Genomic DNA, 18,257 nt, shown 5'->3' on the forward strand with positions numbered 1-18,257 from the left:
AATTGCTTGAGCCCTGGCACCTCTTTCATTACAAAGTAAGCCCTGCTGATTATCCACCCAGCTGGAATCTTTGTCGCCTAACCTACGGCGGGATTTTCAGAAGTGCTCAGTATTGACCGAGCTCTTCTTCCATGATACTCGTTGGGAGTTTCACCATTGACCTAAATGGGGGAAAGAGTTAAATCAGTGCTGAGTGCTTATGACGTTCCCACCCCCAAATGCCTCTTTTCACAAGCCCCGTAAGTCTATGTGGAACTTTAAAACGACAGCTTTTCTCGTACTGAAAACACAAAGCACCCACCGTTTTTATGTTTCACCAGAAGCCCTTATTAAAAATGTACGCTTATACTACAGTGCTCATTCAGTAGTTACCACCCACGGGTATTGGAAATACTGTGGGTACCCTCTTTAGTCTTCCCCCAGATATGACTGTAGTAGACTTACATCAGTTTTGATCAATATCACTGAGATCAAAACCAAGCCATGGATGTACTACCAGCATCAAAGCCCAATGGGGATCTCATAGAAGTCACTGGGAGTTGTTCACATGCAACTGAGTGGATGATCAGTTCCCAAGTGTCTAACATTAATAGTACTATTAGTCATTCTCTGGGGTAATGAGCTATGCTGTCCCAGGGAGGAAAAACAGATAGATTGCATCATAGGGGCCCAACCAGCCCATCAGATGAGTGCATGCAATTCCTAATGAAGCAGGTGGGTTTGAATATGTACTTCCACCAGCATAAACGTAAAGGGGTTCAAGACAGATTTTAAGAAGTTGACCTCTTTATTTTATGCCAATCATTATTTGTGTTGTCCACAATTACTGTCGTTGGCCAGCCAGGTACTTGATTTGTTGGTACAGTCGGGGCTGGGACATCCAAGTGAACTAACTTGTGTCTGCAATTTTGCAGACACAAAAAAGAGGGAGACTAAGTGAGAGTGGAGATGGACATTTTGCTCTATAGTACCTTGAGATGGAATGTGCTCCATAGACAGGAGCATAGGCCTGGAAGTCGGGAGACCTCAATGCTATCCCCACCTCTGCCACTGAGCTGTTCAACCTTTAGCAAGTCACTGAATCTCCTTGTAAAAGAGTATCATCATATTTACTTAACTTGATAAAGTGTTTGGACCGCTATAGATGTAAAGAGCTATGCAAGTGCTGTATGTTGTTATAAAAATGCCATGGGCCAGATCCTCAGCTGGTGTCAACTGGCGTAGCTCCAGCAGAGTAATGCTGATTTATACCAGTTGAGGATCAGTAACATTTTTAATCAAGGGAATATCTTTAGGGTGTCTCTCCCAAACCAGGCATGTAGAGGACATGTATGTAAATGACACTCAGCTGGTCTAAGGTAAAAACGAAGTAGATAATTTAGTTCCTGATCCTGATTTCAATGGGACCATTCATATACTTTAAGGCTGCCATAAAAAAAATGGAGAAAAATTGTTGCCTCTTGTCCTGCCCTCTGGGGCAAGAGAGAATGGGTTCAAACTACAGCATGGCAGATTTAGATTAAATCTCACAAAAAAACTTCCAAACTGTGAGAACAGTAGGACAATCGAACAGACTGCCTAGGGAAGTCGTGGAATCTCCTTCACTGGAGGTTTTCAAAAAGAGGCTGGATAGCCATCTGTCTTGGATAATTTAGACCGGGGTCGGCAACCTTTGGCACGCGGCCTGCCAGGGAAAGCCGTTGATGGGCCAGGCCAGTTTGTTTACCTGCCGCATCCGCAGGTTCGGCCGATCACAGCTCCCACTGGCCGCGGTTCGCCGTCCCAGGCCAATAGGGGCTGCGGGAAGGGCCAGCACATCCTTCGGCCCGCGCCGCTTCCCAGCCTCTTTTTGAAAACTCCAGTGAAGGAGATTCCACGACTTTTTAACTTCCTGTTTAAATGAGCTGGCGGGCCGTGTGCCAAAGGCTGCCGATCCCTGATTTAGACACAACAAATCCTGCATCTTGGCAGGTGGCTAGACTAGATGACCCTTGCAGTCCCTTCTAACCCTATGGTTCTATGATTCTATGTATGTGTTTGCAGTGTTAAGGCCGTATTATATGAAGAGGTTTCATTCAGAGAAGTTCCGATAAAGAAATAACATTCAGGACACACTGACCGTTTTCAGGCCAAACACATTCTACTGTTTATTACACATATTACATTCTTAAATAAAAATGCATCACATAACATTTTTGCATAGATATCTTACAATATACCAATTTAAAAAAGAATTATGAAACAGACCAGTAACAAAAATAAATTTTTTCTTCATTAATAATTTTGTAACATTAACATACCACCATCATATAATACAAATAATATTTTTTAAATCTTAAGACTTTTTGTACAGCAAAAAAACTGACAAAGTAATATATTTATATTTATATATATATATATTTATAAAAAGCTTAAAAAAAATAAAATGTCAAAAAAAGGCAGAACTGAGGGCTACAAGATTTGGGTACTTCTGTGATATATTAGAAATACCAGAGTAGGCCTGAGAGAATGTGACCGAGGGCATCTCCAAATGCACTTGTTAGACACATCTGGCAAAAGAAAAATTATAGTGCAAAATGAACATCCTTCAAGCTATGTTGTTTGTGTGTGTGTGTGGGGGGGGTTGTTTTTGTTTCAAATGGGGAGCACTCATATTTATTTTTGTTTTTGTTAAAGGAAAGACTGATATGGTAGGAAGCAAGAAAGAGCTTAAACAAGGAAGGGGCGTGGGGAGGGGCAGAAAGTAAACTTTGCTATAAAAGAAAAATATCTTGGCCTTATTTTTTACTTCCTGTTTAAATGAGCGGAAATACTAAGGCCTTGTTTTATGTGAGAAAAGTTACAGCATTTCATCTGGATTGATTTTAAAAATCAATCTAGTTAAACCAGTGCCAGCCTCCAATAGAAAGGCACCTAAAATAGCTTAGCTGTTTCTTACATCAGTTAAGATTAATTAAAAGTTACCAATGCAAACTAAACAGACTTGAGCAAAGGTTAAGTGCACCTATGTAGTGGCTTTTTGTATTAGTTTAACTAGCTTGATTTAATAAAACTGGTGCAACTTGTCCGGTAGAGACAAGGCCCCAATAACAAAGTAGTGTTTAAACCAGTGTTTCAAGCTACTCTCAGGGCCTGTAGGGCTCGTGTTCTAAACTACAGGAGAGAGGGGTTAAAATATAAGCTAAGGATCAGCCCCCGCAGCCAACAGGCCTTTCTGGGACTGTGTTGGTTTTTATTTTTCTCTACAGTCCAAAGATAAAGGCTAAAAATGCCATCTCTCTCCATTGTTTCACTCTCAGGGTATATAGTCTGAGCCCTCCTTTCCCCCGCCCCCTAGTTTGCCGCCGCCTAGTTCACAATACACAGCAACAAATACGGTTGAAAACTTCCTATGTAAGCCCATGGTATTTCTAAAATGCACTGGCAACAGTAAGCACCCTCCCCAAACCAAAGGTAATAGGCACAGTTGGCTACCACACTGAAAATGTCAGTAGCTCAATTTCTCCTTCCATGTAAGTATGTGCTGTACATACACACCCAGAGGGAGGGGGTAGAACCTGTTTTCTGGCAGTATACAGAAGTTGGAATCAAAACACTTAAAAGTAAATGCTTTCATTTTGAAAATTATGAACAGTCCAACTTTAATTTTTACATAAAAATGCTACTAATAAGCTTTAAGGGGGGAAAAAACCCAAAACCCTGTTTGAAAACACCTGCTTCTGAATCTTTTCGGTTAGGTAAGTCCACTTTTGAGGTGGTACAGAAGGCAGCCGGTCACCACATTTTTGAATATAACTGACCTCTTTCTCAAAGAAGGGAGAAAAGTTTCACTACATAAGAGAGACCTTAGTGTGTGGGGGCCAACTGCTGCAGTTCTTACCTGGGCAAAACTTGCCACTGAGATGTTGTGGCTGAGTAAGATTGCAGAATTTGTCCAGGTTATTATTAATGCAACACTTGGAAGATTAACCACATTAGCTTCATTGTGAAATCATCATTCCAAGGGACTAGAAATAATGCTAGTAAGAGAAGGCAAGACTCTTCGATCAAGGGGTGTAAAATCTTATGAAGAAGAGGATTTTCATATTTTTGTTTTTCAAGCCAATACTGAATAGAGTTATTTTCACATTCTTTTTAAAATATATGATCTACCAGAAACCAACAAAATGTATTTTAAGGGAGTGTTGGGTTAGAGGTTTTGCCCACAAATATGAAAGCTTAAACATACAAAATCCTACTGCATGGGATGCCCAGATGTGTTGAGGCATGAATAAAAGCGTGATTTAAAAACCCTGGAGCCACTGGCGGTTGGCCTTGTGAAAGTGAAATTATTTACAAACTTTTTCCCCTCATATTTTTTTATACGTTGACACATGTAAGGTGGAGGGAAAAAAAGGAAACAATTAAACAAGCCTGATTTGTTTCTTATATTGCAAGCATCAGTTATGATCTCTTCAGTACATAGAGAAGCAAAGATACCAACAGCTTAAATAGAGGGGCAATCTTTGTATTGAAAACTGCTAAAGAAACGAAAATGCCCAAAAATGGGGAACAATGAGAGAGAGAGAGAGAGAGCTTCTGAGTTCGCAAATAGTGATCAAGTCACAGAGAAGGTACATTCAGTCACACTAGCCACCATATTCATCCATTGTCTTAGTTTTAGGCAGGACATCAAAGGTTAGTTGTTGCTTTTAGTTTAAACTAAACACAGAGTCCTGAAAGCAACGAGCGGATCCCACTTTTACATTCCAATTCACCCTCTTCTCCCATATTTGGTCAATGGTTTCAGGGTATCAAGCAAAATGGTGCTTGCCTTTAAAAAAAAAAAAAAAAAAAAAAATCAGATTACAGTGAAGCCTGCTGCCAATGAGAAGAAAGATAGTATTCTAATGTGCGTATGCACAGTGATGTAAATTACTTTAGATCTAATGGAATTTAACTCCAATGTGTCGGGTAAGGACCCAAGACATAGGGATAGGCTGCATGGTACAGTAATGTCTGCTGACAGAGTCATACTGGGACTTCCATAACTTTTTTCTTTTCGAAGACTTCTCTCCTAATAGAAAAGTCCTATAGAATTTAATATGGAGGAAACTAATAGAGGTCTGTAGAACACCTCTAGACCTATCTGTAGAGACAAGAGTTTCCAAATATTTCAGAAATTTTTGATATTTATCAAAAGGCCCTTGTTCTGCTATATTTTAAATGAGATGTCAACAAGACCTCAAGTGACAAGAGGAAGCAAATATTTTCTCTCCAATTTTTTTTTCATTTTTAAAATAGAGCCTTGTACTTTAATTGCCTTTAATATTAAGTCTTCTGGACTATTAGTAACATTTCTAGAGGCAGGAGTACCTAGAGTTCTGAAGAGAATATTTATACAGGTTCATAGCCAATGACTAATGTAGTGGTGGGTATGTGCACATGTACTGTAGGATACTATGGGAATGAACTGCTTCTAGAGTTTTCTATATTTTTATCTAATGCACTGAATGGATGCTCTATAGTTTCACGCAACTGAGGTTCAAGTATCCTCAAGCTCCCATGAGACATCCTGGTAAGATGCTCCACATATTCAAACACAAGTTGGGTTGTAGGGCCCTCAGAACCCAATTGAACTCCTGGATGGAATGGCCATAAGAAGTATGCAAATACAGCAGTTGAGAACTACGAGATTGTCAGCAAGCAGTGCTCCAGTAATTTTTTTTTTTAATAGTAAAGTTAGTTTTAAATCTTTGGACTAAAACTCAATTTTCTCTTACTTTTTTTCACTGTTACATCATTGCCCCCCAAAAAGATGGTTAGATTTTGGTCCATATCTCATGCCGTATGGGCCAGATATCATATTCCCCACCAAAGTGTCCAACTGACAGTCAGTGTTTGTAAAAACTGTGAGCAAAATAAACATCTTTCAGGTAGATTCAATCTCTGACTGGAATAAAGGTTGCGCAAACGCTGAGAACGCAAGTACCAAAGATTCCAGTGATTGCTCTTATGTTTTACAGCTATGGATTTTTTTTTAAAAGTTCAGTTTTGTATCCCAAAAGGGAAATATTTAACAGTCAATGAGTCAAAACAGTCAAAGGAGGGCAGTTGGCTAGTACAGTATAAAAGAGCAGCAACCATTTGTGAACCACATGCCATTTTGTTTCATTTCTAGACATGTCTTGTAGGGAGGGTCCCAGAATATACAAAATATACAACCTGTCCTAATGACCACCCCACCTGCTTGCATAGGCCATTTTATATGGTCCTAAAGGCAGTCTTTGGAGTTAGGGCCAGTGCCAACTTGCTATAAATGCAAGTTGTATTTATATACTATATATATTATTTTTTTTAAACAAGAAATTTAGTCCACTTTGAGCCAAGATGGTCAAATTATCTACAGGATTCAAGGGTGAGCATGAGGCTTCCATTAATCCTGGATGGTACAGACTGAAGGTCGAATAGGACCCATGCTACCAATACTTTAGACCGATTACTTGGAAAATCCTCAGTGCTGTGCACAAAAGCCAACCCTTCATTCACCCTTTAAATATTCTTACACTTTTTTTTATATCAGTGGGCTATACCATCACCTTGATGAATGGGAAAGGAGGACTGTGATCTTTACTTTAGAAGATTAATGCTGAATGAAGCCACTTTATTTGGAAGAGGGTCTCACTTTCCCACTCTGGGACTGGAGTAGTATTTTTGGCTTTTTTTTTTTTTTGTAAGATGCTTAACCAAAAGTTAGGCTTAGAAAATAAATGTTTGCAGGTGCTCTTTCAACAAATAAAAGTCAATGTTTTAAACTGGTCAATAGAATAACAAGAACACGCAACACAATTTGTCAATCACTGTGGATTGTAGCCAACATGCTCACATGGTGCTGAAGGAAATCTGTAGTCATGCCTGATTGGCCAGTCCAAGACAGATAAGCAGGTGAAGAAAAGAAGTTCTGAAGATCACTTGTTCATGGAGAAAAGATAAAATGTCTAAGCTTCCACATGAGCTTTTCAAGTTTTCATTAGACAAAACAAGAAGTCCTAGCTATGGCAATAAGGTGATGCCTATGGAGATATAACGTGGTGTTTCAGGGATTCTTTCTTTGGCTGCTTTCCAGTCATGCCAGCAGCTTCCATAATCCCTACCAGTGCATAGGGCATGCAATAGCTTAAAAAAAAGTTAACACAAAAATACCCAAACAAAAATATCATCCTCCATGAAGTCTACATAAACTCAGGCCAAACAGATGATGTATATGTCACAGGTGTCACTCCACAGTCAACTGCCATTAAGGCCATTGGTATTGACTTAAAAGGATCTTAATAGCTCAGTTCTAGGAAGAACCAAAACCAAGACAGATCAAAGTGTCTGTGAGAAGTTTGACGTGTCGAGCATTAGGAATTCTCAGACAAAGAATAAAGGAACCAAGAGGTTAATTTTGGCTACCAAACTGGGATTTGGTTTTCTAGGTCATTATTCCCCCCCCCATCTATTTAAAAAGAAAAGTTAGTGCTACAAATATGCAACTTGAAGACGACATATTCTCCTATGGAGTTGCATTGAGAAGCGAGTTAAATAAGCCCCTCCTACTTGCTGTCCATCTGCAGAGAAGCCTCTTCCATTTACTTTGATTTCTACTGGCAATAGCTGGAAACAAATCCAAGGGTGATGAAGTACTGTAAGCAACTGTTCTATCTTACTGACTTCACCTCTACCCCATCTCCTCTCCTGCACCTTCTTCCATCCAGCTGGGGCAAGGCATAAAGAACAGATGTATGTATTTAAGTATAGTTGGGTGCATGACAGTGTGAGTGTGTGGTCTGTGTACAGAGGTTTACATGTGATCAAGTTCTCTTCTTCTGCAAGGCAGCGGGTTATAACCGAGTTCCACCCTTCATGCCATGTCTTTTAGCTCAGCTGACATCTATGCCATGCTGACTGATTTTAGGTACTTAGATGTGTCTCTTCATGTGGAGGGCAAGATGGTCAGACCTGGAAAAACACCTGCGAAACAAACAAAATAAGGATTTTACAAAACAGGCCTTTCTGCTCCTCCACCATCATGCACAAGAACAATGTTCAGCCAGGTTTACAGCAGCTCCCTTGAACATGCCACCTGTGGTCACAAAGTCAAGGTGACTGCCCCTCCACCATTCAAGATAAGTAGCTATGCTGGCTCTTCGTTAGTAGATTATGCTCCCCTCACTCCAACCGCACCAGATTCATACTGTTAGAAACTGGGGAATGGGCAAGCTAACTCATTAAGCAAGTAGCTGAAGTGATAAAATTAAATAATTTTGCATATTTTATAGGGTCAGATTTTTCAAGTGCTCAGCACCCTTAGGTGTGGGCATATCTTCAAAAGACCTCGGCACCCACTTGGGCATCAAAATAAGAGGCCAGATTTGAGGGCTGAGCTGCTCATTTTGGTACCTAAATCGAAGCAGAGCTCTGTTGAAAATAAGGCCCATAGAGCCTTCTCTCTGAGAATGAGTGCGATACAGATATTGATGAAGGTAGTCCCACAACATCCCTGAGAGGAAGCTAGGCATTATCCCCATTTTATAGATGAGGACAGTGAGGCACAGCGAGATAAGGAATTTGCTTGAGGTCCCACAGGAAGTCTGGCAAACCCAGCAACAGAATCTAGGTCTTTCACTTCCCAGTTCTGGGCTTTATCCCCCAAGGCCATCTTATTTTTAGTCCACGTGCAAAACATGCTGGCACTGGTACAAATGTAGATGCATGTTCATGCTTATGAAAGGTTCTCAGAATGAGAGCCCTAGAGAATGAAAACCTCTCTCCAATCACAACATTAACACAGTGCTTTGCTCCACCGAATTGTATTCACTGTGACTGAACTTCTGAGGACAATGGGCAATTCTTTCTTCATGGCCATTCGATCCTTGACCCTTCTGCTAACATTTCCAAAAGGAAGAGAGAACGTTAATGCCAAATGTGATATGCTAGGAATTGGACTGAGAGCAGCAACTCATTTCACACTGGCCACCCAAATGCCACTATATACAAAGCAGCCTTAAGCCAAGATTTTCAGAAGTGCCTAGTGATACCTTTTAAAGAGGACTGCTTCCAGGTCCTTGGCACTTTCTGAAAAATAAGGCCCCTTTCAGATGCCTCAGACTGGGCACTCAAAACCTGAGATGCCCAAAATCGGTTGGAACTTTTGAAAATCTTGGCCTTCACTCTTGTCACTCTAACCTGTAAGACACTTTCTAAGTTATATTTAGTAATAATAAAAAGAATCTACCACAAATTACATTTGCTGCTTGTTGCCGGAATCTTAGCACAGTGTACGTTGTGGCAGGCCACTTCCAGAATTAACCTGTCTGTGATGCTTTGAAAATTCATGCACTGCCACACACAGCTACATTACAAAATAAACACTGGCACACGCTATTTTTTTTTTAAAAAAAAGCTTGTTGCTAGAATTTGTCATGCACGCAAACAGATTTATGCTGAATAAATTATGATCAAAGCAATAATTGAATTATCTGCATTTCTCAGTAAAAAGCAGGTAAGGAAATTAACTCAGTCATTGTTTAAAAAAAAAAAGTTAAACAGGTCCCATAGGTGCCTTCAGCATAAAGCAAAGAAAGAATCATGAAAATCAGAGGGGAAAGACCTGGTAGTGCACTTAGTCTGTCCTTTTGCCATTATTCTCTGATTCTCTGTGTGCCTCCTACTACTTGTATGCAGGGATGAGCAAATATGATAAATGTTTGTAAGAGCAGAAAATCTTCAAGAAGACTACCGTCACCTACATGGCCAGATCCTCAACGGGCGTATATCAGCATAGCTCCAGTGTAATCAATGATGCTATGTTGATTCATACCAGCTGAGGATCTGGTCCATGCTTCTTTACAAAGCAGAGTAGGAAAAAATTAAAAAGAACAATTTTAGAATGGTATGGAGTGGGAATCCTGCATTCTTTTAAGTTCCAGGGTGAAGTATGTGCATTAAATCTGAAGAGAGAGAGAGACACAGAGAGGAAAGCCTTACAATGGAGAGTGGGCTCACCACAGCTAGTATTGTCCAGCTGCAGGGTACCAAATATGTCCTTGGACAGCCATTCCTCTCATCAGGATAATGGAGAAAGCAGCATGCTATGAATATTACACCTGCCAAAACAAGTCTGGGTGCCAGGAAGACAGGCACCAGCTGGCATTTTAGACTATGACCAGCCACAAGACCACCACCTGACCACTGCTTCTCTCAGCTGCCTGCTAATAACCAGAAGCAATACTGATTAAAAGTTTGCTGACTCACTGACATGGCAAGATTTGTTAATGTTAATAACAGAACCAAAACTTTGTTTTGTATCAATAACTTTATGTTCTGGTCCAATATATTTTTACACCTAATAAAATGATACATAACTAATCCTGCAGGCTCTTTCCCGGCTAGTAATTCAGTTAACTTCATCTACTGGGGAGGCTCCTAGAGGAGGACGACAGTTTCAACTGGAAAAAAAAGTCAAAAAAGAATTAGATAACTTCATGGAGGATAGATCCATCAATGGCTATTAGCCAGGATGGGCAGGGATGGTGTCCCTAGCCTCTGTTTGCCAGAAGTTGGGAATGGGCGACGGGATGGATCACTTGATAATGAACAGACCAGGTAATCCCTTCTGAGGCACCTGGCATTGGCCACTGTTGGAAGACAGGATACTGGGCTAGATGGACCTTTTGTCTGACCCAGTATGGCCGTTCTTAGCTAAGTCCCCACAAAATTTTACATCTAAATCCTACCCTCAAAAAGCCCAAGACACATCTGCAGCTATTAAGTTGCTGAGGTCCAGCCACATTTTCCCTTCTTGGAACTGGTGCTGGCAGTAGAGTTGGCCCAGAATGGGCAGTTGTCCTAAATAGGTTCTGAGATAGGGATCCATGAAGGAAAATCCTGTGGATCTCTGGTCTTCCACAGGACAGGTCTCTGTCTCCACAACTTTGCCACCTCTGTAGCATTGCTGCATGTTGTACCCACACCCAGCACGTACCCCCTCCAGGATTCAGAAAGGCTGCATGTGTCCCTGCATTGTTCCTAGCAGGGACAGCTTGCAAAGCATAAAAATATCATAATTCCTGATAGGCTTGCATGGACATAAACTGCCTACTCCCAAACATGCTGCTGGGTTTCATCTCCGCATCTGCAGGGCAACAAGAGGAGGCAGCTGGGATGGAAGAAACTATAATGTTCAGCCATCTTTTTCCTCTGCCCAGATCCTGCCCAGTGGGATTTGGTCCTCTGAGCAATCTACCTACCCCTCCAGCTGTGTGGAGGGGAGCACATGGCTCTTTGCTTGCAGTGAAGGAGAATACCCATTTATATATATTAAAATAAAGTTGAAGAGTTTTACATCACGTTTCCCTCAGTTGAACACCTGTGACAGCTGTGGCCATGGGTGTCTCGACATAGGGTATGTAAAGTCACCCCTGGTTCTGAAAAGCTTCTCAACTAATTCTTTGGCAATGCTAATAACCCACACGTTTATGGTGCCTCAGCCACCCTGGGGCCTCTTTCATCTCCTTCTGGGCTACTTCAGCTCCCTCTGCTTTCTCCCCTGCCGCCTCCAAAGCACACACCACTCGCTGTACATATGCTGCTCCTCACATCGGTGGCAGTTTGCCAACCAAAATTTACAATATGATCTGTGTCCTGTAAGACGGGGGGGGGGCAAAACTAAATACTTCATTTTAAAGGATCCTGTTTTTCCAGAAGAAACTTCAGCTGTTAATCCCCTTTCATGACAAGGAGAGTTGTGTTTACACCCAAGGCCAAAGGTCCACCACAAAACCCTCGGCACCCCCGTTTACACCAAAGACTGTGTGCACCTGAAATTTCGGTGCTTTAAAAAGATGTCACCAACGTTGTTTGAAAAAGAGAGAAAGTGTGTGTGCGTGCGCACTTGGGGAGGGAGAAAACGAAGTGACAGACTTCTAGCTTCTTGTCTCCCCACCCCCACTTCCTTTTCTCACTAAAAGTTATAACACCTGAATCGACCTATATGTGTTGTTTTTAAAATTGTCCTCTAGGCTAATAGCATGAATACAATCCAAAAGGCTAGTGGTGTAAACCCACAGCCCTGAAAGAGGGGTTTTTAATGGACTCGTTGATGGATCACACACATAAACACTCCCCCTACTGGTAGTTCAATCACCATTTTCATGCTCTGCTGGCCAAAGTACTCGCCTTCACCTCTGAAGAGTGGTGTGCAGTTAGTTTACACTACATCGACACTGCTGAAAGATGTACCTAAGGCTACTTAAAGCTCAGAAAGCCAGGATGTTGACTGTAGGCAAGGACCCTTCTGTCATTAATGGCGGGTGAAAAGGAAGAGGTTAAAAAGAAATCTAAGAGGCAGCAGTTTAGAGATGGAGAAATGGGATTCTCACTATCTAGGACCTTAATTTGGGAAAGCACCTGTTTAACCAGAAGCACGTGCTTAAATGCTTTCCTGAATATGGCTGGACTGAAGTATGTGCTTAAGGGCATGCCTGAATCCAGGCCTAGAGTAGGGGGCGGTTAGCACACTTGGGAAGCAGGAAAGAGGAAGAGAAAGGAAAGAAAGTGTGAAGTCAAAGCAGGCCCAGCGAAGTAAAGGAGCCATCACTCCGAACCACTTTGAACACAGCAAGTCCCTGAACTTCCCAAACTAGACCCAGTGAAAGGGTGGTGGGAAATTGATAGACAGATTACACCACATATGATCAGTTTAAACTGGTGAATACTTTTTACCTAGCCATCAATGTGGTCAAAGGAAGAAAAACTGACAATTTTAAGGGAACAAATTCATAGAATAAAACAGCAAATAGACACTGTGATGGGGGCTGCTATAAAAAAAACAGAGAGGTGGTATTCTTCTAACTCAAAATGTGACAAATGACTAAAGGAGATTGTGGTGTTAATAGTAAGTGGTGAGATTTCCTTGGATCTGAATGATCACAACTGTTGTCTTTTTGTAACAGAAACCAAAAAGGGTGGTTTGTTTGTTTGGGGGTTAAGGAATTGGGGGGGCTTGTTTGGTTCTTAAAGAGCAAAGACCAGCAGAAAGCAGCCTCTTACAATAAAAATAAAAGAACATCAGAAATGCTTATAAAAAGGCAACAATCCAGAGGGTTTGTGCTTGGTTTATTCTTTATCACTCTGAGCAAACAAGAGATAATCCAGGGATAAAAGACAGAGGAAGCCCTTGGTTGGGGGCGGGGGACAGAGGAGGATGAGGATCTTGGAAAGACAGGATGTGCAAATGATCAAATTTCCTTCCCATCAAAGGATGTGTCCCTGTTTATGTTCTATGTATCATTTTTCTGTGCATGCTCTTGGCTAGTCTGGTGTGCCTACAGGCTTTATAAACTCTATATTGTATTACAAACCATTTTCTTATCATAACGGAGAACCTTAGTGCTGCATTAAAAAGACGGGTAATTTTCTTAAGCCTCTTAAAAATATATATAAATAGGATTAGCCGGATAACATGTTCAGATGCAAGCACATTATTTGATTATGCCTACCCTGGATCCAGCCTTCACCGTGGGCATTGCCATCCTCCAGTTTGGGAGGGGGGTGTTATTGTCTGATAACGTCAGTACTGTCAGATGTGATTCCTTGTGTAGTGTCTCTCTTGCTCCACCCCAATTATGTATTTATTTTAAAGAGCCAGATTTTCCAAAATGCTCAGCAATCGCAACTGGGACCAGATACTCAAAAGAGCTCTGCTTCCATTCAGGCACCTAAATGAAGAGGCCAGATTTTCAAGAGGAATCAGCGGCCAGCAGCTCCCATTGTTCTGGATGACAGATGCTGAGCAGTCAGCTCTGTAGGCAAACCCAGTCACCTCATTTTTTAGCTGCCCCAATGAGAGCTGTTGGATGAGGGTTCTTTGGAAAACCTGCTTTGGGTACCTATCCGTGGATCTTGGTGCTTAAAAAGACAGATGACAAAATATTAAATCTACAGTATCACATAAAATGGAGGTCGTCAAGTGTGTGATTTAAAGACAAGAGGACTAGATTCTCAGTCAGTGTGAATAATCATGGCTTCTTTGATTTCACCCAAAATCTTTGTGGTAACATTTTCACATGTGCCTAAATCACGTAGGCACTTTTGAAAATGTTGCCCTTTGTTTCCCTAGGAACTGTCTGTCCAACTGCCTATAGGAAGAGAGGCAAACATAGGTCTGTGTGCTCAGTTAACTGAACCAGAAGATCAATGATAGATTTAACATGCAGAAAAGGGAAAATGCTGTCAGTCCCCTCGGGTTGGTTCTAGATCTTGGGTGCCTTCGCCATTCACCTGAGAACCTGTGAGTGTCCCACACTCCCCATCTTAGGCTGTGTTGACTCGCTTGACCCACTGGTTTGTGAGGTTCGACAATCCTCAGGTGACTTCTTTACAGGGATAGGAAGCCAAGAGGTGGAGCCCAATCACAATTTTGTAAGCAAGGAAGGGCAGCTGCAAATTCAGTCTTTTGTTTGTTGCCCAAGTCACATGGGATCATGGAGAGGGAAAGCCAAGATGTTGTTGCAGCTAGCAGGTTGGGTAGAGTTTATGCACATTAAAGCGAGATTTTGCTAAATAAAGCTGTGCATTGGGCCAGACCCTGCTCCAGTCAGAGTCAATGGCAAAACTCCCACTGACTTTGCTGGGACCACAATCTGGCCTTGACTCCATGCTTCTGCTTTAGGTATCCAGAAGAAAAAAAGGTACAGAAATTAGTTGCTGGTCTCAGCCCAGTTGCTAGCGGACAAACTTCCCCAAACCCCCCACCACTCCTGACACTCCTGCTGGCCACTGAGGAAGAGAGGGGTTTCAGGGCAGAAAAAAACATTGGTGATATGCTGTAAGGAAACATGCACTGCTGCGGCGTATGCTATGTGGAAAGCCAGAGGCTTTGGTCCCTGGGGGCGGGCAGTGCGCTGTCTTTTACCAGCAGTACATTTGCTTGAACACTAGATTTAGAAGGCTGCATTACCTGTCACAATGGTTGCATTTAAAGGGTTTTGCCCCTGTGTGTTTCCTGTAGTGCCTTGTGAGCTCGTCGCTTCGTGCAAAACGCCACTCGCACCCTTCCCACGAGCACTTGTAAGGCTTCTCACCTGCAGGGGGATGAGAGATCAATCAGCACTGCAATGAAATTACTGCTGTCTAAACCTTCCCGACCTTTGCCCCACACCTGGCCAGCCAGCCCTATTCCCCATATCCAGCTGTACTGCCCCACCCCACGCATTCCTTTGCCCCAGCCAGCCAGGCCGTTGCCTCCCAACTAGCCACATAGGGCACGAGCACCACTGATTTTTCCCCACACCTTGTTGCCTAGCACGCAAGCACCAATGACTTACATTCACTCAGATTCTTCAAATCTATGGCAGACTCCCAAAAGCAATTGACCATTCTGAACCTGTTTCAAGGCCTGCGGAAGTCAATAGGAAACTTTCCATCAACTTGAATAGTCTTTGGATCAGGCCCCAACTTCATTACATCTTAAATTCTTACCCTTCCTTGGTGAAAGAAATATTTCAAAACCGTCAGAATGTTTTGGTTCTTTTTTAAAAAAAAAAAAACCCAAACACCCCCACAGCTGTGTTGCCGTAGCCTTGTTTTCAATTCCTTGAGTCAGCGTTGTGTGCACAAATTTGGTTATTACCCATGCAAGTGGCTATTCCTGTGCACAGATATCATGATTGCCCATGCGTGTCAGGCAAATAGGTGTACAACTGTACATGTAATTAAACCCACAGTGCTTAAAATGTCACTTAATGAAAAGGTATTGCTCTAGTTCTGGCTTTCAGGAGTTGCCTTTCACCCCCCTTCCCCCTCACCGATAGCACTCGCATCTCCTTCCACCCAGACCCCATGTCTTGTATCCCCACTTAGATGCACCTGCTTAGTTGATTATAAAGTGCAAATGATGTTTTTGGTGCTGCAAGCGCAAGAGGAGAAGGGTTCTCTTTAAATCAGTTAATCCCACAGGCGATTGTGACTGATTAGCACCTTTCCGACCATATGTTTATCAGCTGTTATCCCGCATGGAACTCTCTCTCATGCAATTCCCTTGAAGTCAGTGGGGCTGCAGGGGTTGGAAGTCAGTGCAGAATCCGCTCCGCTGTGTTCACTTTCCCCATTTGATACCACAAACCAGCTTCTGGGGGTCAAATGCAGCTCTGGTGTAGCACCCATGACCTCAAGGACGGTACTCTCCATTTTAGAATGGACGTTGTCAAGGTCCAAACCCCCCCCCCCCCATGACCCCTTTCTCTATAGGCCCGCAAAGTGCGTGCGTGTGCACAGACTTACCACATCACCTCAGAACAAATGTGTGAATGCTCCTCTACTACATTGCAGCCATGGCACTATGCCCAGCCCTCCTGAGCAGCCCAGCAATAACAAGAGGCTGGATGCATTAGGGGAGGTGGGGATCAGTGAGAACACATTGAGGAAACAGATTTCATTGTTAAGCTTCAAAGGGGGGATTATTAGCAGGGAGGGAAAGTTTTTTTTTTTTTTTAAATTCTGAAACTTGCTAAGAAGGCGCTTCTTTAAATCTCTCTCTCTCTCACTCTCAGCAGATTTAAATACCAAATATAGCATGTCAGGTCTCCACGTGTCATGTATTGACCACAGAGTATATTCAGCAGGTACTAGAGAGAGATCTGAATACGTTATAGTCCGAAACTGGGAGCGCCACAGTAAGCAAACGGGACAAGTCAGAAGAGTGTGAGGATCAAATTCATTGCTGGTGTAACTCCACTGACTGCAACAGAGTTGCCCCAGGAACTGATTTGGCCCAGTACGTGTAGGAAAAGCTTCTCTGTGACTAGTCATTTACCAAACATTATTGATTACAAGCTAGGCTCTGCAGCTCCAAAGATAAAGTGGAAAGCTGCCACGGAGAGAAGAGGAGAATGGGCTGGGATATCTACTGGAGTTCAGCAATTCAAGCCTTTTATCCTCAACTCAGGTTTGAAAAGCAAAATCCATAAAAAGATGCATTGCATCGGTCCTATTAGAAGAGGAAACCCTACACGAGGCTGCAGCAGATGGAGAAATGCCAGGCACAGATCGATCCATCAGTCAAGCAATCACAGTCTACAGGCCCTAAAGAATAAAAGGTAGTGGATGGGGGAGGGTTCGAGGAAAAACAAAAAAGAGGCAGCGGGATTTTCATTTCAAATCACATTCTCCCTGAAGCTCAATCTAGGCAGGTGCTGTTTTTTTTTTTTTGTTTTTTTGTTTTTTTCAGAATACCATATGAGAGTGTATCAAACAGAGCCCAAATATTTTAAGCCAATTATGAACATTCACCACATTGTACAGGTAACATTCCTCTACAGCTCTAGAGCACATGATCTTAGAACAGCAGGTCCCTCATGCGCTGCAAGACCTAGGCAAAAGAGGCCAATGAAAGACGCCTACATTTGTAGATGCTGTAGTATTTAGGATGCCCTAATTCTCTTCTGATCGGTGTGCTTGTCCTGGCCATGTTTAGGATTTCTTTTATTTTTACGGTCTAACCCAAAGAAACCGCTGGCTGGTAACAATGAAAAAATAGAACAAACATAGCACAGGCTGGATTGGAACAAGCTAGCTCCACTGAGACAAATTTGTTGAAAAGGAGTTTTCCGTTCAAAAAGCCATTCAAAGTTTTCATTTCCATCAGCACCTAGATCACGGGCCTGGTGGTGCTTCCCATGCCCATCTCAGCCGTGGCTCGGACGCTGCCCCCAATGCTGACCCACCCAAACACTGCCCTCAAGTGTGCTACAGCCCACATGCTCTCCCCTAGAGATCCAGGGCAAGATTTGCATGCGGCCCTGTGTCTCCACTGGCATAGAAAGTGGACACCCAGAAATGACGCCCCATATTCTGGACTTGCCCCTGATGGTGGAACCTTCAGCTGCTGCTCTACTGGGACAACTAACACGTTGTTTTTAAAAGCAATACACCACAGTAACAAATTGTGTGTGGGGAGAGGTAATTTGCATGGTGAAAATCATTTAGTTTGTGTGGCTGCAAGAGAAGAAATGCCTCGCTCGCAATGGAGACAGCAAGACAGGTGTGTTTCTGCGTGGCTGTGCCTTTGTTGCATACGTTATGCAGAGAGTGAGAGACGCTAACGCTTATTCAAAACTGGCAGCTACAGACAGCCTAACGTACAATCGTCTACAGAACAGAAGGGTTGTTAACAAATACTGTGGTCTTTGCCTGAAATCAGCGAGCATTATGACTGAAGCAGGATTTGTCTAATTAAC

The 18,257-nt window shown here is 42.5% G+C and overlaps 1 protein-coding gene across 3 annotated transcripts in view; it reads right to left on the reverse strand.

Moving 5' to 3' along the window:
- Nucleotides 1–2,121: 2,121 nt before the first annotated feature.
- Nucleotides 2,122–18,257, reverse strand: part of KLF7 (Kruppel like factor 7) — a 73,853-nt gene continuing 57,717 nt past the window's right edge. The window contains exons 3-4 of one of the 3 annotated variants that reach the window (XM_034785713.1): nucleotides 14,981–15,104; nucleotides 2,122–7,992 (exon numbers count right to left, since the gene is read on the reverse strand). In XM_034785713.1, coding sequence (XP_034641604.1) covers nucleotides 7,941–7,992; nucleotides 14,981–15,104 — 176 coding nt within the window. In that variant the 3' untranslated portion in view covers nucleotides 2,122–7,940. The other 2 variants (XM_034785715.1, XM_034785714.1) reach the window with 2 other exon arrangements.

Source organism: Trachemys scripta, chromosome 11 (assembly GCF_013100865.1).
Source record: "Trachemys scripta elegans isolate TJP31775 chromosome 11, CAS_Tse_1.0, whole genome shotgun sequence".
Lineage (NCBI taxonomy): Eukaryota > Metazoa > Chordata > Testudines > Emydidae > Trachemys > Trachemys scripta.